This window comes from Brachyhypopomus gauderio, chromosome 12 (genome assembly GCF_052324685.1).
Source record: "Brachyhypopomus gauderio isolate BG-103 chromosome 12, BGAUD_0.2, whole genome shotgun sequence".
In the NCBI taxonomy this organism is placed as follows: Eukaryota; Metazoa; Chordata; class Actinopteri; order Gymnotiformes; family Hypopomidae; genus Brachyhypopomus; species Brachyhypopomus gauderio.
In genome coordinates this window covers 1,945,758-1,967,254 of record NC_135222.1, presented here as the reverse complement: position 1 = coordinate 1,967,254, position 21,497 = coordinate 1,945,758, and the positions used below count along the sequence as shown (strand labels likewise).

The 21,497-nt window shown below is 42.0% G+C and overlaps 1 protein-coding gene across 1 annotated transcript; it reads left to right on the top strand.

Moving 5' to 3' along the window:
- The first annotated feature begins 11,944 nt into the window (after window positions 1–11,944).
- LOC143528581 (vitellogenin-like) lies at window positions 11,945–18,741 on the top strand. The gene is made up of 27 exons (XM_077024338.1): window positions 11,945–12,011; window positions 12,128–12,148; window positions 12,249–12,400; window positions 12,517–12,768; window positions 12,857–13,018; window positions 13,116–13,264; window positions 13,353–13,503; window positions 13,634–13,791; window positions 13,868–14,033; window positions 14,126–14,251; window positions 14,491–14,709; window positions 14,792–15,009; window positions 15,095–15,192; window positions 15,297–15,421; window positions 15,516–15,614; window positions 15,715–15,843; window positions 15,925–16,105; window positions 16,195–16,297; window positions 16,383–16,568; window positions 16,707–16,963; window positions 17,058–17,356; window positions 17,468–17,512; window positions 17,605–17,658; window positions 17,765–17,968; window positions 18,067–18,218; window positions 18,319–18,457; window positions 18,551–18,741. The coding sequence occupies exons 1-27, from the start codon at window positions 11,972–11,974 to the stop codon at window positions 18,623–18,625; spliced, it is 3,960 nt and encodes a 1,319-aa protein (XP_076880453.1). The 5' UTR covers window positions 11,945–11,971; the 3' UTR covers window positions 18,626–18,741.
- Window positions 18,742–21,497: the final 2,756 nt, after the last annotated feature.

Here is a 21,497-nt window from a genome sequence, read left to right as displayed (position 1 = left end):
GACACGGCGTTGACACAACGTAAAACCTTGAAGGGCCCGATGTATTTAGGGCTCAGTTTCTTACAGTACCGCCGCAGGTTCAAGTCGCGCGTAGACAACCACACCCGCTGACCAGGGTGATAGACAAGAGGGGGCAGACGACGACGGTCGGCGTGGAGTCTCCGAGTGTGTAGCGCTCGCCGCAGGTGCACGTGGGCACGTTCCCATGTCCGTGCACTGTTCCGAAACCAGTCGTCTAACGCAGGTATATTCGACGAACTATTGTCCCAGGGCAAGAAAGCCGGTTGATACCCGTAAACACATTGGAAGGGAGTCATTTTGGTGGATGAATGCATTAACGAATTCCGAGCATATTCCGCCCAGGGTAAGTATTTACTCCAGCTCGTCTGAGAAACGCAATACTGCCTTAGGAACCTCCCGATCTCCTGATTGACTCGTTCCACCTCGCCGTTGGACTGTGGATGGTAGCCGGAGGTAAGACTAACGGCGACACCGAGTAATTTGCAGAATTGTTTCCATAGCTGCGACGTAAATTGAACACCTCGATCAGACACTATATCTTCAGGCAACCCGAAGACTCGGAAAACGAAAGAAAACACTGCTTGGGCGGTCTCCATGGCCGTAGGCAATTTTGAGAACGGTATCAAGCGACACATTTTGGAGAACCTATCGACTACAACTAAGATGACAGTGTTACCTTCGGACTTCGGCAGGTCAGTGATGAAGTCCATCGCAATGTGTGTCCAGGGCCGACGCGGAATAGAAAGCGGTAGCAGTTTCCCCACGGGGAGAGTGCGAGGGGTGCGACTCTTCGCGCAAACACCACAGGCTAGAATGTAATCCCGAACGTCGTCCTTCAGAGACGCCCACCAATACAGCCGTGACAGCAAGTGCACTGTGCGTGTGATGCCTGGGTGACCTGTACCTGCCGTATCATGTGCCAAGGGGTAAGGCTTCGTACGCCGTGGGAGGGGAGATCCGGGCAGTAGCTCGATTGCGCAATCCCATGGTCTGTGTGGCGGCAGGTGACTGGCGTTTTCCTTGCTGAAGACGTCGGCGTATGCTTGATATTGCTCGGGATAAGCAGTCTCGAGAGGAGAGTCGGGGCTCTCTACAGACGTGGATCGGAGAGGTAAGTGCATACAATAGTCGTGACAGTGAGAACCCCATTTTGTGATCTCCCTAGTCTTCCAGGAAACAGTGGGATTATGCAGAGACAGCCAGGGAAACCCGAGTACTACTGGATCGCGGGGTGAGGGCAGCAGAAGGAACTGGATGGATTCGGTATGGAATATTCCGACTTGGAGCGTAACAGGTACGGTACATTCAGTAATCAGCCCTTCTCCGATGGGCTGACCATTTAGAGCATTTACACGCAGAGGAGGACAGACAGAAGTCGTGGGGATGTGCAAACGACGTGCCAGACCCGCATCAAGGATGTTTCCCGCAGCCCCAGAATCTAACAGTGCTGAAAGGTGAGTAGACATACCCCCAGACGTGATTCGTACAGGCAAGTTAAGCTGGTTGTTATGGCTAAAACAAAACACAGGGTTGCTTACTCGTTTGTTCGTTGGAATGTCCTCCGCAGTGCGCGTCGGGCGAACGGGGCAGCGATCGCGGAAGTGGCCTCTCTCTCCGCAGTATAGGCACAAGCCTTCGCGTAGACGCCGAGTCCTCTCGTGCAAGGACAGGGGTGTTCTGCCCAACTGCATGGCTTCCGCGCCCTCATGCGTTGCATCAAGCAATGAGAGGTTCTGACGACTCGGTGCAGTAGAGGGAGAGCTCCTCCACGACGCTGGACGACGGGTGAGCAACAGCTTGTCTACGTTGACAGCGGTCTGGACGAACTCGAACAGTGACTTTCCTTCACCGCGGCAGGCGAGCTCCACTTGTAGATCGTGCCTCAGTCCTCTACGGAACACGGTTTTCAGGGCAGGTTCGCTCCATCCGCTACCGGCAGCCAGGGTACGGAACTCCCGAGCGTAGTCCGCCGCACTGCGTTGCCCTTGGCGAACTTCACACAACAAAGTGCCCACGTCTCTTCCCGCAGCCGGGTGATCAAACACGGATTTAAACAACATGGAGAACTGGGCCTCGGATTCGAGAGACGGGTCCTTGCTGTTCCAGAGTGCTGTACCCCAGGCTCCAGCTTCTCCTGTGAGGTGTGACAAGACGAAGTGGATCTTCTGTTTTTCTGTCTGGAACTGGACCGGGTGATAATCGAAGTACATAGAGCATTGCATGAGGAAGTTCTGACAACGCTCCGGGGAACCGTCATACCGCTCCGGCACTGCCACTGGAATACAGTGAGGAAAGCCAGGAGGAGCGATGGCCGCAGCAGCTTGGTGTTGTACTGCTTGTTGTGTGGCCTGCTGCTGAATCACCTGCTGCTGGATCGCCTGGTGCTGTGCCACTTGTTGTTGGGCTGTCTGCAGTTGAGCGGCTTGTGCCTTCATAGCCTCCGTGAGCTGTCGGACGTCATTTTGGAGTGAGGCGATGGTATTCCCTTGCTGAGCGAGGAGTGCAGGTACGTCCGCTGGATCCATTTGTAGTGGCGAAGTATTATGTAACGTTCCAACAAGGAAGACAGGGATCCAATTGCGGATTTTAGTTTTCTGTTTATTTTTTGAAGTGAACACGGAGCACTCGTATAGACGAGCAACACCGTGGAGTGTGTGCGGTGTATGTGTGTGATAGCCGAGGTCGAGACGGTCCGAGTTCACGCCGGGTAGACAGATGGCTGGAGGTACAAGAGGGCTAGGCTGGGAACGATGTCTGGAACAAGAGCAGAGGTCAGAACACAGGAGAGCAATCACGAGGAGATAACGCTTAGTCAGTGGCATGCCAACAATACTTCGCAACCCGGTGGTGAGAGGGGAAGGCTTAAGTACACGTGGCTATGGGAGATAACGAGCGGCAGGTGCAAGGACTAAGTAGGTCAGGGGTGCCCACAGTTTTCAGCTTGCGAGCTACTTATAAGGTGACCAAGTCAGAAAGATCTACCGGGGTGGCGGCGAACGTAATTTGTTGAGCCGGGGGGGGGGGGGGTGTCGAACGTAATTTGTTGAGTGTGGCGAACGTAACTTGTTGAGTGGATTGCAGATTGGCTACCGTGAATGTCAATCAAAATACAACCGTCAGTGCAGATGTGCGATTCATCTACTACTATTTTATGTGACGCGATCTACGCACATTCCTTCGCGATCGACCGACACTTCCTTCGCAATCGACCGGTCGATCGCGATCGACGTAATGAGCACCCCTGAAGTAGGTGGTCACGTGCTGTTCCTGACAGTATATAATGACTATTACACCATTTATATTTTAGTCAACTAAATTCTTTTGATAATTAGTTGACTAAATTCTAATGATAATTAGTCGACTAAAACTAGACTAAGACTAAAAACAAATCCAATGACTAAATTATGACTAAAACTAAATGACATTTTAGTCAAAAGACTAGGACTAAAACGAAATCAAAAATTGCTGTAGAAATTAACACTGGACTGTACAAATATAAAGCAGCAAGAAGATTGTGGTAATGAGGGAAAATGCAGAGGATTCCACGGCAGAGAAGAAAGTCGACAACTTGATGGATGAAAGTTTTACAGTAGGTGGGAAGTGATTTGGTGGATGGAGGCGCAGTGTTTAGTGAGATACATGAAGTAATAATCAAATGGTCAGACATGCCAGTGTCATGACCCATCACATTAGTAACGATACTGGGAGTTAAACAAACAAACAAGTCCCAAGATATGACCATGTTTGTTGGTTGGAAAGTTGACATGCTGATGCAAGTCAAAACAATTTAACAATGATAAAAAGCCAGTGGAACCAGATGAAAGAGTGTCAATGTGGATGTTGATGTCTGCAAGGATTACCAGTGAATTTGATAAAGGGCTAACAGTGGTAAGAACTTCACCAAATTAATGTATCATGTAAGAAGTCAGAGACTGATGTAATAAAATCAAATCAAATATATTTGTATAGCGCTTTTCACATCACATGTTGTCACAAAGCAGCTTTACAGGATTTACAAGCTTTAACAATCATATGGGTCCAAATCCCTAATGAGCAAGCCAGAGGCGACAGTGGCAAGGAAAAACTCCCTAGATGGTGGGGAATAGGAAAAAACCTCGGGAGGACCAAGACTCAAAAGGGAACCCATCCTCCATTGGGCGGATTAACACACAAATTACACAAAAACAAATTATACAGACTAATACACAAGTTAAAAACAAATCACACAATCAGGCTAAGTATAAGGTAACTAGAATGAAAGTTGATATTGTCAATGTAAATGTCTTGTGATGAACGCCAAGTTTTCATTCCGTGTCGGAGTGATGATACTGGTATTGTAGGCTCCGACTGCAGTGTTATATATATAAAATAGGATGGGGTACATGTAACTTGGATATCAAAGCCGTCTTGACAGGTTTATTGCCCCCCAATAAAACTTTATGACCCCAATAAATTTTTATGACCCCTCCCCCTTATCGTGTTCTGTACATTGTGGGGATGAGATCTAATAGTAATTGTTTTTTTTATCAGGAGTCCCTAAATGCTCCTCTTTGAAGTAGTGTGTGTGTGTGTGTGTGTGTGTGTGTATGTGAGGGCACGTGTCTATGTGTGTGTGAGGGCCTGTGTGGGATGCCGGAGCGTCTGAGTGGGGCAGCGTGGCAAGGAGGGTGGTGTGAATGGGGAGATCACCGTCTCCATTGTGCTTTAAACTATGTTTGTGTGTGATGGGTAAGAGCGTGGATAGCCCCCCCTAAACAATTGACTCCCACCAATCTAATGTATTAGGGATCATCCTGTGTCTGTAACCAGATAGTGATCCTGTCTTTGATGCGTGTGTGTGTGTGTGTGTGTGTCCAGGTGTGTGTGTGAGTGAGGGCGCGTGCCTAGGTATGTGAGGGCACGTGCCTATGTGTGTGTGTGTGTGTGTGTGTGTGAGAGCATGTGCCTAGGTGTGTGTGCTATCCAAAATCATATGGTCTTTTGAAGTATGAGCTGTGTGTCCCAAACCAGAGTGTCTCTAATTTAAATTAGTTGATTTTTATCAGAAACATATGGCTGTAGAGAGTCGTTTGATCAGGACCATCGTGAGACCCCTTTATCTAAATTAGTTTAGATGGTCTGAGCCATCTAACGCAATTACCATTTCAATCACCTGTCTGCACCGACTTCACACAGATAGTGTCTTCCATGGAAAATATTTTAGAGAAATAAAAAGTTTAATTACCTTAAAATATTTACAGCCTAAAACGTCCTGTGGTTCATAGCTGATATGGGTGTAGAGAGCCGTTTGATCAGGACCTTAGTGAGACCCCTTTATCTAAATTAGTTTAGATGGTCTGAGTCATCTTAACGCAATTACCGTTGCAATCACCTGTCTGCATCAACTTCACACAGATAGTGTCTTCCATGGAAAATAAATATATTTTAGATAAGTAAAAAGTTTAATTGTCTTAAAATATTTACAACCTAGAAAAGTCTCGTGGATCGGCCGTTATCTTAATCAACTGAGTTAATGCAGATACTCGTTTAATTCATGGGGGAGTGGCTTCTCGCGAACAAAGCAGATTTTTTTTTTTACGCGGGATTTCCCCCGTAAAACCTGCGTGGCTTTTCTATATAAATTCGTTACTAAAAAGCAAAGAGAAGTGTATCTTTTTTCTGCGTTGCCGAGAACGAAAAAGCGCAAGAAAACTATGGCATCTAACAGCGTTAACGGTAAGAAAGATTTTCACTATTTACTTTTATTTTCATTGTAGATGGTCTGATTTATCTTTTTTAAATTTGCAAACAACATTTTATTTATCAATAACCAACCTCTTCCTAAATGCTATGTTTCTCACTATTGTAATATATTGTTGCAGGGGGCGATGATCGTATGGTGTCAGAAGTTGCTCGCGATGCAGCGGGTGAAAGTATTTTATTTAGCATTTACTTTTTAAACGTTTACTTTAAAAAAAAGATTTTAAACGTTTACTTTTTAAAAAGATTTTAGAAGTTCTTTTCAACTTTTCAACTGTTCGTGAAGGGGTAGTGGGGGGGGGTGTGGCGTGTGTATCGCCCCAGAATGCAATGCGGGGGGCTGGGTGATAGGCGGGGTTTTGGGGGGTGCCTTAGTGTGATTTAAACTCGACGCGCGTTTCTCTTCAAAACAGCTCTATGCAACTGCCCGTGTTCCTGCGGACCGCTTTCAAGACGTCGTAAGTTAATTTACACATCGCAAAAAAATGTACTTAGTTTTTTCGATTACTGAGAGCATTTTGTATTTTTATTTACAGCTATAGTGTTTGGAGAATCTAGCGTGGTGAGGCCGGTGGCAATAGTGACGCCCAGAATTCGTTTAACCCTGCAAGTACCTAGTAAGTAGAGAGAAAATAATTATTTTTAATTATCAGTGATTTATGTTGTTAACTGTAATGAACATTTTACATATTTTCTTCATTAGATACGCCTGTTGAAGAAGAACCATCCGACGAGGGTAATATTTCGGATATTAATATCGATCCCGAGCAGGAGGGTTACGGGGCTCCGGATAATATCGAGGAATACGACGCAGGGTACACGCCTCCCGGTAAGATTTTAAAAAACAAAAAACTAATTTTATTTTACCGTTTACGTGGAATAATCGAAACTCATTTCTTTTATGCTTTGTTTTCAGCATCGGACTCCGAAGACGGATATACTGACGAAGAAACCAAGTCACCCTACGTGATTCTTTTGGGGAGTGTAGATGAGTACCCTACCGAACTTTTTATTCAATTCATGCAAGCCAAGGACGCTGTGGTTTTCGCTTTGGAGGACCTGGGTTTTAGTGAACGGAACGGACCATCTGAAGCGTTATCGGGGGAGCTACACCGCAGTTTGTTCGCAACTATACGCCTTGTTCAGGAGTTTTGGCGCATCATTGATCACATTCGCACGCGGTAGGCTCGAGCTTATTACCTCTTGTGTTTGTTTTTTCTGAGTTTTTTATTTTAATCTTATCCTTGTTAGCAACATGTCTGAAGAATCCAACTATGTAAATACTGATTTAATCAATGTTGTAAATGAATTACCGAATGTAATACTGCCTGCTACAAACCACCGGGGTTTTGATGAACCGCGTAGCGTGCCTGATGAGTTGGATCTAATCAACCAGAGTTTGCTCAGTTTACAGAATAGTGTTGTAAAGGCACCGTTTGATGTCTTTGACGAAATAAATCAGAATTTGATGACAATGGATGTTGAGAATAATATTGTTTCTAGTTGTGATTTTTTTTTGGGTCAAAGTTTAAATGTTGACGCTGATGAGGGTTGTTCTAATTGGACAGCAACCCGGTCTTTGCATGGTACACTAAATGAGCCCGCTAACTGCACAGAAATATTGTCGGATACACCTGTAGCTATTAGCCCCAGTTATAATGAGGCAGATTCCTTCGAATGTGTCGAGGAGCTGTCAGATATTTTAAATGATATTGACGGGGTACCGGCTGATCTCTCCAGCGATAACAGCTTGTTTGACCAAATTGAGCGCATGCTTGATAGTATTGAGGAGGCCGAGTTGATTAGCAACGAGCCTAATGCTCAGCAGAGTGGGTGTGGCTCTAGTTCAGCAGATTCTGACACCCGTATGGTGAAGAGACCGCGTTTTAATAACACCGAGCTTTGTAGAGCTATAAATTTTTCGGCTCTGCTACAAAACGTTGATAGCTTTGCTGAATTTTTTGTAATGGTTTTGGAACAGCTAGAGGGGTTGTTGGCCGAAGCTAACCCCTTAATTTCTGCCGGTGATGCGATTACTGTAGCAATACGTGGTGGTACGATCGATGTGGGGTCACGTGTACCTGTAGTCAATGGCAGGGTAGAAATGGATAATTTTCTGGCATTATTTGAAAATGCAATTCAAAGTAAAGTTGAAATATTATCGGATGATACATTAGAAATCGTTATTCAAATTGTTCATGCCCCCAGAGGCGGAGTCGGAAGGAAGCGTAAATTAGCTGATCTGCTGGAATCAGAAATTGTTTGTAAAAAGTTAAGAGTTATATGTTTTCCATAACCGGAATAACTTGTGTTTTGCATTATGTGTAGTGCAGTTATTGAATCCAGAAATGAACATTGTAGACGTGGAGGCGTCGACTAACAATTTACAGCGTGATGTTGGTCTAACTGCTGAGCATATGGTTAGTTTTGCTGATATACCTTTGTTTGAACAGCATCTGGGGTGTAAAATTGTGGTTCTGTATCGTGACAGGTCAAAGAAAGGCTACAGTTTTTTTCAAACCAGCGAGTTACCTCATGATATAACGATCTTCATATATCTGCAAAAGAATCATTATTACGGTGTAAAGAATGTCAAGGCCTTGTTGGGTGGTGAATATTTTTGTAAATTCTGCTATGCTACATACAGTCGTAAAATAGGTCATAAATAGGTCATAAATGTGTTTACCACTGTAATGTTTGTCTTGACGCTGAATGCTACAAACGTAGTGAGGATAAGTTAACCCGATGCGTGGACTGTCAAAGGTTGTGTAGGTCACCTTATTGTTATGACGCGCACAAACGACAGACGGGTTCTGTGGAGGGTAGTAGCTTGTGTAGCAGAGCGTTTTACTGCCGAAACTGTAACAAGGTGTTTGACATACCATTATCAGGCCGCATGAAACATAAGTGTGCGGAGCCGCGTTGTAAGCTCTGTGGCGAGACAATTGATTCGTCACATGATCACCAGTGCTTCATTCAACCACTGCCTGTGAAAGAGCCTTGTGAAAAGCTCATCTTTTATGATTTCGAATGCCACCAAGAAACGGGTAAACATGTCGCTAACTTCATCTGCTGTATGGATTTTAAAGGAGATACGTGGACTGCTGCTGGAGAGGATTGTGTGAAGCATTTCTTCACTAGGTTTAGAAATAAGAAATTTTCAGGGTACACGTTCGTAGCTCATAATGCTAAAGGGTACGACTCGTATTTGTTGCTCAACTATCTCGTCAAGCAGGGGGTTACTCCCACTATCATTGCGCAGGGCAGCAAGGTGATGTGCTTTACCGATGATGCATTCAATCAGAGGTTTATTGACAGCCTGTGTTTTCTGCCTATGAGGCTGGCAGCCATGCCGCGTGCGATGGGGTTCGCGACAGAAATCAAAGGGCATTTTCCCCACTGATTTAATATTCCTGAAAATCAAAGGTATGTGGGGCCTTACCCCGCCCCCGAATTCTACGATGTTGACAACATGTTGAGGAAAGACAGAGACGAGTTTTACCGCTGGTATGAGACTGTAAAAGATGGTGTCTTTGATTTTGCTAAAGAGATAGAATTGTACTGTGTAAACGACGTGAAGATTTTGAGAAATGCATGCATGATATTCAAACGGGAAATCTTAGAAAACTCAAACGTTGATCCGTTTAGCTACATCACTATAGCTAGCGTGTGTTTAAAAATTTTCAGAACTCGCTTTTTAGCTAGGAACACCGTGGCCATTCCTCCTTTGGACCTGTATATAAATAGACAGAAGACGTTTTCTACACCCGCTATTCAGTGGCTAGAATTCTTAAAGCGGTTTGGAGGGGGGGTGGTCTACCTGCATGAACTCAGTTGATTAAGATAACGGCCGATCCACGAGACTTTTCTAGGTTGTAAATATTTTAAGACAATTAAACTTTTACTTATCTAAAATATATTTATTTTCCATGGAAGACACTATCTGTGTGAAGTTGATGCAGACAGGTGATTGCAACGGTAATTGCGTTAAGATGACTCAGACCATCTAAACTAATTTAGATAAAGGGGTCTCACGATGGTCCTGATCAAACGACTCTCTACAGCCATATGTTTCTGATAAAAATCAACTAATTTAAATTAGAGACACTCTGGTTTGGGACACACAGCTCATACTTCAAAAGACCATATGATTTTGGATAGCACACACACCTAGGCACATGCTCTCACACACACACACACACACACACATAGGCACGTGCCCTCACATACCTAGGCACGCGCCCTCACTCACACACACACACCTGGACACACACACACACGCATCAAAGACAGGATCACTATCTGGTTACAGACACAGGATGATCCCTAATACATTTAAGATTGGTGGGAGTCAATTGTTTAGGGGGGGCTATCCACGCTCTTACCTATCACACACAAACATAGTTTAAAGCACGATGGAGACGGTGATCTCCCCATTCACACCACCCTCCTTGCCACGCTGCCCCACTCAGACGCTCCGGCATCCCACACAGGTCCTCACACACACATAGACACGTGCCCTCACACACACACACACTACTTCAAAGAGGAGCATTTAGGGACTCCTGATAAAAAAAACAATTACTATTAGATCTCATCCCCACAATGTACAGAGCACGATAAGGGGGAGGGGTCATAAAAATTTATTGGGGTCATAAAGTTTTATTGGGGGGCAATAAACCTGTCAAGACGGCTATGATATCCAAGTTACATGTACCCCATCCTATTTTATAAATAGTGTTACTCCCCAGGAGATGAGGCCGATGAGCAATAACAGTGGAGAGACAGATTCTGTATGTAGTAGGAATCCAGCCGAGATAGAAAACGCAGATTGTAAAGTTCTCCCAGGGAGTTAACTCGCTGGAAGTCCTCAACAATGAGAGGTTGATGATTGGTTGATGGGAGGTTTCTATTACAGCCATTAAAAAGTACTAAAACAGCCCCCAAGATGGGTTTTACAAATTGTTAAGAAAAGAGAAGGACCTGAAAGAAAGCAGTAGACCCTTCCAAAGTTATGGGGCTATGACCAAAACTAATTCATAAACCCCTGACTGCATTAATAATATTTAATACTTTTTCCATGAAAAACTAAAAAGCTTAGATGTAAAATGAATAAAAACCATGTGTAATATACAATATGGCATCAATCATTCTTTCAATTTAGGAACAAATAACTAAACATTGAATTTACAGGTAGCACAGAGGAGACTGTCTTTGTGTTAATAGTCAAGATTGAAGCAACATAAAAAAAATTGACATGAAAATTTAATTGTCAAACACTGTATTCAAAGTCCAGAGAACAGAACAGTGGTGATGTTTGGGTCACATTATCCCAGGTCATGTCATGAGCCACGTTATCTTTCACACTGCATAGGAGTTTTTAGAATTTCACTTACAGTGGAAAAAGACATCAAACTTAACAATAGGACGTTTTGCAAATGTATAACTTACTTTTACTTACTTTACTTACGTTCACTAGTTTTGTGCATCTTGCATATGCTCATGAACCTGACATGTCAATGTAAATGTACAGATGTAAATGTCAGTACAGGTACAATAACAGTGGGGTTGAATTTAGGTGTTCAAAGCCTGCTGCATTTTTTATTTAATACTATCCATATCATCCATATCCATATCATGTCCATATCATCTCCATTGGTCATATTCATGTACAAAATGTATTTGACAAATAGTGATAGTATCTATTTCCAATTACAGTTAAAATGAAGGATTTAGGCATGCCAACACATAAAATGTTTATATTCTTCTAGTTTTTAACACTGTTGGCATTTGCTCGTGCAGGATCATGACAAACACCAGGGATGGTTTTCCAGGACCACACGTTAGTACATATGCTTTGCACTTCTTATAAAGGCTTGCTTGGATTGTCATTACTACGCTAAGATATGATAAAAATACCATAAACAAAACTCCCTTAAAAACCAAATGTTTATCTCAATATATTATTTTGAAACAACACAATAAACTTTTCAAATGTACTTTTCATGTGGACATTATTCTCAACACGACATGAGACCAGGTGATCCTGACCTTAAAATCATTGATTTGTGTAAGTTGGTTAAACAACCATCATGACCATCTCTATTGGGATTCATGAGTTAATAATTCATTTGAAAACAACTCTTTACTCATCAAAACTGATGATATAAAAAGGCACCCTCTCTGAGGATCCACCACTGGATAACCAGCCATGAGAGCTGTTGTGCTTGCCTTGACTGTGGCCCTTGTGGGTAAGTTATGATCAGATAATGGTTTAATTTCCTCAGAAACACTCATTGGAATCTGTAATCGAGTTGCAAATCTTTGCAAAATGGTTATTTATCTATTTTTTTCTTACTTCATTTAGCAAGTCAACAGATTAACCTAGGTAAGTGTTTTTTTTTTTATAAAAATGAGGTTATTCTCATTGTAGACACACTCAGACATTATTATTTAAGGTATTTCAAAGATGAAATGTATTTCATAAGTTCCAGACTTTGTTGCCGGTAAGACCTTTGTGTACAACTATGAGGGTCGGATCTTGGGTGGTGTGCCTCAGGAGGGCCTGGCCAAGGCTGGTGTGAAAATCAGCAGCAAAGTTCTCATCAGTTCTACAGCTCAAAACATATGTGTCCTGAAGGTAAAATAATTTGTCATTGCATGAAATATGAACTGTGGCTATGTCATCAACACATACATGGCTAGTTTGTGCTTTTAAGAAACTCTAACAAAGATTTGGGATCCTTTTGTGTTCAGCTCTTGGAACCCAAGCTCTTTGAGTACTCTGGTGTCTGGCCTGAGGATTCTTTCACTCCTGCCACTAAACTCACCTCAGCACTGAAGAGTCAGCTTGTAACTCCCATCAAATTTGAGTACTCTAATGGTGTGGTTGGAAAAGTATTTGCCCCTGCTGGAGTTTCCTCTACTGTTCTGAACCTGCACAGAGGTATCCTCAACATCTTTCAGCTCAACCTGAAGAAGACCCAGCACGTCTATGAACTGCATGAGGTACGAGAACACATTTCTTTTAATATCTCTTGATGTTTCAGTCATATTCTGATCTACCATCTCAGCTTAAATAATTTAATTTTCCAAGGATGGAACCCAGGGTGTCTGCAAGACCCATTATATGATCAGAGAAGATGGAAGAACCAATCACATTGCTGTGACCAAGTCCAAAGACCTGACCGATTGCCATGAAAGGGTGATCAAGGATATCGGTTTGGCCTATCTTGAGACATGTGTTGAATGCCAGCAGGTGAGATCAAACATTATCAATGAGTTCAGTATTTTTAAGTGAGCATTAAAACTGGTAAAGTGTACACCTTCTAGAACTCATTCTGTTCTCATCACAGAGACTTAAGAGTCAGACTGGAACTGCAACCTACACGTACGACATGAAGTTCATTGATGCTCAACCTGTGGTCTCTGAGGCTAGAGTTGAAGAGGTCCATGAGTTTTCAGCATTCAATACACTGAATGGAGCAGCACAAATGAGAGCCAAGTATGATCTATCGTCTCGTATTTTCCATCCTGTCACTACATTGATAAAATATTGTATGAAAAATCTGAAAAGTAATTTTTCACACCAGCCAAACGTTGAACTTACTGGAGGTGCAGAACAAGCCCACCGCTCCTAGCAATGACCAGTATTCAGCCCGTGGAAACCTACGGTATGAGTTTGGCACTGAGATTCTTCAAACCCCTATTCAGCTTCTGAAGATCAACAATGTACAGGCTCAGGTATCATTGCTCATGTACATTAACATGCATGAATATGTTTTCATGAATCTTTCTGAAAGAAACATCTTGTTCTTTTACAAGTGTAATTTTATTATGCCATCAAAACTTCAGCCATTTCCGTTACTTTCAGATTGTGGAGGTCTTGAAACATCTGGTTGAAAACAATGTAAATAAAGTCCATGACGATGCTCCTCTGAAGTATGTTCAGCTTGTGCAACTCCTGCGTTTTGCAACTATGGATGATATTGAGGCAATTTGGGCTCAGTACAAGACCAAGCATGATTACAGGTAAAATTCCTTAGAACATTTCAATGAAATACAGTGCAGTGTGATTTGTGCTTTTCTAAAACTCTTCTTCTGGTAGACGATGGATTCTGGATACGATACCTGTTATTGGTACACCAGTAGCTTTGAGATTCATCAATCACAAGTTCCAAGCTGATGAGCTAACCAAGCCAGAACTCATCCAGGGCCTTCTGTTCACATTGCACATGGTCAAGGCTAATCCTGACACTCTCCGCATGACTGCTGTGAGTAGATACTTTTATCCTTATGGTAAATGAAGTTCAGCTGACACTTATAAATGCTAAAAAACCTTCTGACTTTCTGCTATGTTGGACAGAGTCTGGCTTTGGACCCGAAAATCAAATCGATTGCAATGCTGCGTGAGTTGATCATGCTGGGCTATGGTTCCATGATTGCCAGATACTGTGCTGAAGTTCCTTCATGTCCTGCTGATCTCCTGAAGGTAAAACGTCTGATTTATGTGTATAAATCATCTCCTTTAGATTCAATTACTTTTCTTAATAGGCGTATTGTATCAAATATAACAATGTGGACAAACGTAATTTGGAAACATGATCTGAGATCAAGAGAGGAAACAATTATACTGTTCAGTGTGATGAACATTTTCATTTCAATGTTCATTAATTCTAATGGATGTGGTCTAAAAACAAACACATTTAATCTCTGAATTTTTCTCCTCAGCCGATCCATGACATTGTTGCTGAGGCTACTTCCAGAGCTGATATGCATGAACTCACCCTGGCACTGAAGGTTCTGGGCAATGCAGGCCACCCATCTAGCATTAAGCCCATCATGAAACTCCTCCCAGGATTTGGATCTGCAGCTGCAAACTTACCCATGAAGGTGAAAGATAATGCCATCTTGGCCCTTAGGAGAATTGCCAAGACAGAACCAAACATGGTAAGCATCCTATGATGATTGATCATAATATGCATTTTAGCACATTTTCAACCTGGAGCTCAGTCTAATTGCTCTGTTTTAGGTCCAGACGGTGGCACTTCAACTGTATATGGATAAGACTCTTCATCCTGAACTGCGTATGGTTGCCTGTATTCTGCTCTTTGATACCAAGCCTTCAGTAGCTCTTATGTCCACTATTGCTGATGCCTTGGATAAGGAACCCAGCATGCAAGTCACCAGCTTTACTTACTCTCACATGAAGTCTCTGACAAGAAGCATGGCCCCTGATTTCGTCAATGTGTAAGAATGTCTCACTTTTGAAATTATAACTTATATTGTTGAACTTTAAACTGCAACCCAGAAATGACTACTGTGAATCTTACAGGGCTGCTGCAGCTAATGTTGCCATCAGAATCTTAAGTCCCAGACTGGACAGACTGAGCTTCCGTTTCAGCAGAGCCTTCCGTGCTGACGTTTATTTGTGTAAGTGTTAAAGAACTTTGCTATTTTTCCAAAGACGGTAAATTACAGTAAAATAAGTAAATGATTTTATCGCTGAGGAATAAATGTTTATTTTACCTTCAAAGCTCCTGTTATGCTTGGTGCTGCTGCTAGCGCTTTCATCATCAATGATGGTGCCAACATCGTGCCCAGAGCTGTAGTGGCAAAATCACGTGCCTACCTGGCTGGAGCTGCTTCTGATGTTCTTGAGGTAGGACGCGCACTGTTTGAGGGTGTCAGTGCACTCATTTAAATGGTGAGATTTTTATTCTACAACTGGAATGACCACTTATTCTTTCATCCAGGTTGGTGTGAGAACAGAGGGACTCCAGCAAGTTGTGACGAAAATCCAAGCTGGTAATGAGAACACTGACTGGATGACCAAGATAAAGCACATCATGAAGGCAAGAAGACAACATTAACATTGAATTCAATTAATTTCAATAGTTTAATCTGTATCTACTTCATCACATATTTACTTTGTTATTCCTCTCCAAATTGAAGGATTGGAGAAATTTGTTGCCAACAAATCAGCCACTGGCTTCCATGTACGTCAAACTCCTCGGACAAGAAATTGCCTTTGGCCAAATTGACAAACACCTAATTGAAAGTGTCATGGAACAAGCAGCACAGGTATTTAATTATGCAATTATTTTATTAAAAAAGTAATGATTATTTACGTGCCATAACTAATCTGTCATTCGCTCTGTGGAGGTTGCTACAGGGAAACGTGAATACCTGAGGGAGATTGTTAGGGCACTTCAGATTGGGATTGATGTCCAGTACTCCAAGCCCATGATGCCAGCTGAGGTGCGTCGCATCCTTCCCACTGCTGTTGGTCTGCCGATGGAGTTCAGTCATTACACTGCTGCTGTTGCTGCAGCATCTATCAATGGTAGGGCTTCACTTCAACATCACATCCTGGCTTGAACAATGCACGTTATTAGTTCTGTTTGATTAAAGGTGTTCCTTGATATCTTTTAGTTCAGGCAACCATCACACCTCATTTACATAAGCAAACAGAGCCCATCACTCTTGACCACTTGAGGAAGACTAATATTCAGCTGCATGCTGAGGCCAGACCAAGGTACAGTACCACAGACACCTTTCAACTGACTCAGAATACAAGCCAGTAAAACACCATCAAAATGTTCCCATTGTTTTTCTTTCAGTATTGTCATGCAGACATTTGCTGTAATTGGAGTGAACACTGCCTTCATTCAGGCTGCTGCAATAGCCAAAGGAAAGATCCATATAAATGTGCCAGGAAAACTTAGTGTAAAAGCCGACCTTCCAAAGAATAATTTCAAGGTGGAGCTTGTACCTGTTGAATGTCCTGATCATGTTGCAACCATTAGGTAATGGAAAAATGTCTTTATTGTATTTCTATTCTAAAAAACATAAAGCATTTAATAAAACTGGCAAATACGTAATAAGATCCATTTAGATCTTGCATATCGTCAGCTTTAATTTGTCACTGTAACCTGCTCCAACAGCTTTGAGACTGTGGCTGTAGCCAGGAACGTTGAGGACCTCCCTAGTCAGAGGGTTGTGTCTCTGGCACCTCCAGCGCCCTCTGATGCTCAGCCCACTTGGATCCCTACTTCGTTTCAAAAGACAGTGTGTGGTGTCATCCCCAAAATTCGCACGAAGGCATGCCTAGACATTTCCTTCCGCAACGCTGGCTTTATTCACAACGATCTTATTTACTACATTGTTGGACACCACACAGTTCGCATTTCAGTAATGCGAGGTAATTTCTCAGGATAAATCTTGAATAAGATCTGTTGTGATATTTTACCTATAGGAATAAAAATATGGCAAACTTACTCTCATGTTCACTTTAGCTGATGGCCCTGCCCTTGAAAGACTGGAGCTTGAGGTCCAACTTGGTCCTGAGGCAGCTGAAAAGCTGAGTAAAGGAATTAGCCTTGATCAAGGTGAAGGCTCAGAAGAACGTAACGTCCTGTTGAGGCTGAGGGAAATGCTGAAGGCTGGACTGAAGAACATCGGGTCAAGCTCATCGAGCTCCTCTTCCTCAATCAGCAGCAATCAGAGTCCCAGTAATTCCAGCAGTTCCAGCAGTTCTAAGAGATCCAGAAGTTCCAGTAGTTCCAGTAGTTCATCCAGTGCTCGCACGTCTGAGGTAAGTTTAGAGTGAATCACTGATTTCAGGATGTATGTGGTCTTCCAGTGCTTATTTTTATTTCTGACCTTCTACAGAAACAATCTTGAGTCATTCATTATTTTTTCTTAGGCCACTTCTACACGTGGAAGCTTCCAGCAATTCCATAAGAACAAGGTTTTCAAACATAAAAATATTTAAAGAAGATTTAATAATAGTGTCTAAACCGACAAATGTATTAAATAATGAGTTTTCTGCTTTTGTGGCAGTATTTGGCCTTAGAGGAAGTGGCAGGCACCAGCAGCTCCAGTTTTGAGAAACAGGTACCACAAAGTCTCATGTTGTGATTTTAAATATGACCAACACAAGGCAAAATTTTAGGTCCATGAGCACCACTTTAAGTGCTAAAGAGTCTCTTTACACTTGTAGGCTAAATTACTTGGAGATTCTGTTCCACCTGCCTTTGCCATCATTGCTCGTGCTGTTAGAACTGACCGTGCACTGGGATATCAGCTTGCTGCTTACTTGGACAAGTCCACTTCAAGAGTCCAGATTGTGTTTTCCTCAACTGCGCAAAATGACAAATGGAAGATCTGTGCTGATGGTGTTCTGCCAAGCAAGCATAAAATCGCTGTAAGTTTGGTTTTCTGTAGCAGTTTTCAAGACAAGACACCAACTTTTGCAAATGTACATGTATTGAACTTAAATTGAGCATGACTCTTTCCTATTAGGCCAAGCTTGCGTGGGGTGTAGATTGCCAGGAATATTCTGTACATGCCAAAATTGAGACCGGCCTGCATGAGTCAAAACTTGCTGCCCGTTTGAAGTTGAAATGGGAAAGACTCCCAGAAATCCTGAACATTCTCAGCATCTACAACAGGAGGTACATTAATGAAAATCAAAACAACAAATGTCTTTCACTGTGATAAACTAAATCACACTTACATTTTTCTTTGCTTTCCTCTTTGTTTTTCCTACATTAGGGCATCAGACTACATTACAGTGGTAGCTCCTTTGGTTGGAATTTCTGTTGACACAACCAATAACAAGAACAGACAGATTGTCTTGATCGTCTCTATTTCAGATCAGGACTCTGTAAACATTATTTTCAGGTGTCCAAAGGTGAGAAACATTCTCTTCATGGCATAGCACAATGTGATATTTCAATACTTTCATGTATTTATTATTTTAAATGCTGTTCATTCTTAATTGTAGATGACACTGTCAAGGAAAAATGTGCCTCTTCCGATTTGCCTGTCCCATGAATATGATCAACATGCTGCACTATAAGATAGACATCTTGTATCTATCTTAGGTATGTGTGCCATTATTGCAAAATTGCTCAAAAAGGCCTATTTCATTAGAATGTAACAAAGTAAATCATTATTTAAAATAAATATACAGCATCCCAAAACAAAACTATGTCTCTTGTTGTGTATTTTCTGTTTTTTTTTGTTAAATATTTGCTTTAAAAATATTGTACTGATCTATGCTCATAGCCTTCAATATTTTCTTCACTCAAACTCAGATCAGGACTACACCATTATGAGTTATAGAAGACCACCAGTAGATTTCAATTATACTATGATTATGCCTCAAGTACCAGTTCAATAGGTAAAAAAAGGAATAAAATGCAATACCTCACACACCATATTACCACAAACAATTAATACATCACTTTATAAAAGGGCACACAAAAGGACCAGAGCTCAAAAAAGGCACAAGCTAAAGGAATATTACTCTAGGAACAAAGAAAACAGTGGCTACGCAATTTAATTAACAACTTTATTGTGCTGTCCTGTCTCGACGCCTTGTCAGAGTCAACAGCCAGATAACTCCTCTCCCAAATAAAACACGGGAACACAAATCTCGATTGACCTTTTATGATATTGGGAATATAGTAAAACGAGGGTGACTTCAAAGGAAACCTTGAAAACTCAGCAAAGAAAATGACACCACGCTCTGCTTTTTCTTTGTCTAGCTACCCGTCTCTCACTTTGTACGTCATCCGCCAACCACCCCACAGAGAACATCAACATCTGCCAGTAGATGGCAACACATTAAACAGAACATTTACACTTTTCTCTCCAACTGCATCTATTTGCTGATATACCGGAAAAAGTAGAGGAACCACGGATGTAATTTCGGGGGGGGGGGGACACATAACTGTTGTATGTTTGTTTGTTGTTGTGAGTTTGTTAGCTGGATCTACCAATCTGCTTTTTATAGGATTTTTAAAGGACTTTTTCAGGATTTTCTAAAAGGATTTTAATTTCTTATGTGCATTTGAATTTGGGTGTATTGCGATGGGACTGCTTGTTTTTTTCTTGTTAGGCCTGCAGTGCTGTTTGCTGCTGGGAATGTTTGGCCTTCAGTTTAACTCTGGTCTTCTTCCAGATACGGTGTTTCATCGTACTTACTCGAGAGAGTTCCTTTTTAGCCTGAAAGATTGCTCTCCGAGTACTTACAACTTTTGGAATATACCAGCGGAGTTATTGTCTCATTCTGATGCCGGTCATCAGAAGAGTTTTGGTTGAGGGGAATAAAGAACATGGCATCAGTGAACTCATCTGGAGTACCTATCAGAAGAGTTTTGGTTGAGGTGAATAAAGAACATGGCATCAGTGAACTCATCTGGAGTCCCTATCAGAAGAGTTTCGGTTGAGGGGAATAAAGAACATGGCATCAGTGAACTCATCTGGAGTCCCTATCCGAAGAGTTTCGGTTGAGGGGGTTGCTGAAGGTTGTTGGCCTGATTCATTTAATTCATTTTTTACTAGGTTTGAAAGGGATATTCCAGGCAAATTAGATTGGGAGGCTAATATGGTACAAGGTTTTAGTTCTAGGCAACCTCTTAATCTTAATTTTAATATTTAATTTTGATATAGCCAGTGTTTCTCAGTGTTTTAAATCTATAAACGTAAATAAAGCAGCAGGCTCAGATGGAATTTGTGGTCGGACATTAAGATATTGTGCAAATCAACTGGCAGTTGTATTCCAACAATTGTTTCAACTTTCTCTGACCAGTGGTATCGTTCCCCAGACATGGAAACACTCTATAGTAGTTCCAGCAGTGGGGAACCGTCAGGGCCCTCTACGCCCTCTCAGAGGGCCTAAAATATTCTTAAAACATTATATATATAATTATCCAATTTTATTTTATCTACTTACAGTTTTACAATTGACATCTAAACAATTACAAAAATATAAGCAAATAAATTATTCAACCGTGTCTATTCAATCTGTGTTGGAAGGTGAGGGGTTAAGTGGAAACCTGTGAGCCTGTGTCTCCCCCTATCAGGACTGTGATGCCCGCTGTTCGTTTACAGAGGGCCTGGCAGTTATAATTCAACGCAATACCAGTTTCAAATGACAGTAAAATTGACCAATCATATCTTCCCTCTTAGTGGGCGGGCTTAACTGTATGATAATTTCCGCCCGCTGTGGCGACGCTAGCTGTTGTTAGCATACCGCCACTAGCTAGTTTCGATTCAGTCCTTTGACGCGCTCATTTACATATTCCGCTTCTGCGAACCACGGAGCTATGAAACCTTATTTTGTTTGGAAACTTATTTTGCTTAACAAGTTATCTAGTACAAATGTTATTGTTTACTGCGTTTCTAAAGCTATACTGTTGTCTCGGATTTTTCTTTATTCTTTATTATTATCTTCTTTATTAGGAGAGGAAAAAAACATTTTGGGGGGGGGGGGGGGGGGTGTAGCGGGCCCAGGTTTAATGGTCATGGTTCGCTACTGAGTTCCAGTTCCTAAAGTACCTCATCCTAAGGTTATGGGAAATTTTCGCCCAATAGCTCTTACCTCATTAGTAATGAAATCATTTGAAAAGATTGTTAAATCTCATATTCTTAAAGCTACTCAAGATAATTTGGATCCTCTACAGTTTGCATATTGCCCCGGAAGGGCATTTGATGATTCTAAACTATTTTTGCTGGATGTACTTCATAGACATCTTGAAGGACCTAAGACAAGAGCAAGAATTCTATTTGTGGACTTTTCTTCTGCATTTAATACATTATTAGCTGAGAAACTTGTACATTACTTTAGATTAGAGTATGGGCTGATACGTTGGAGTATGGACTTTTTGACCAAGAGGTCACAGAGAGTACTTGCAAATGGAACCCTCTCAGATATTATGTATACC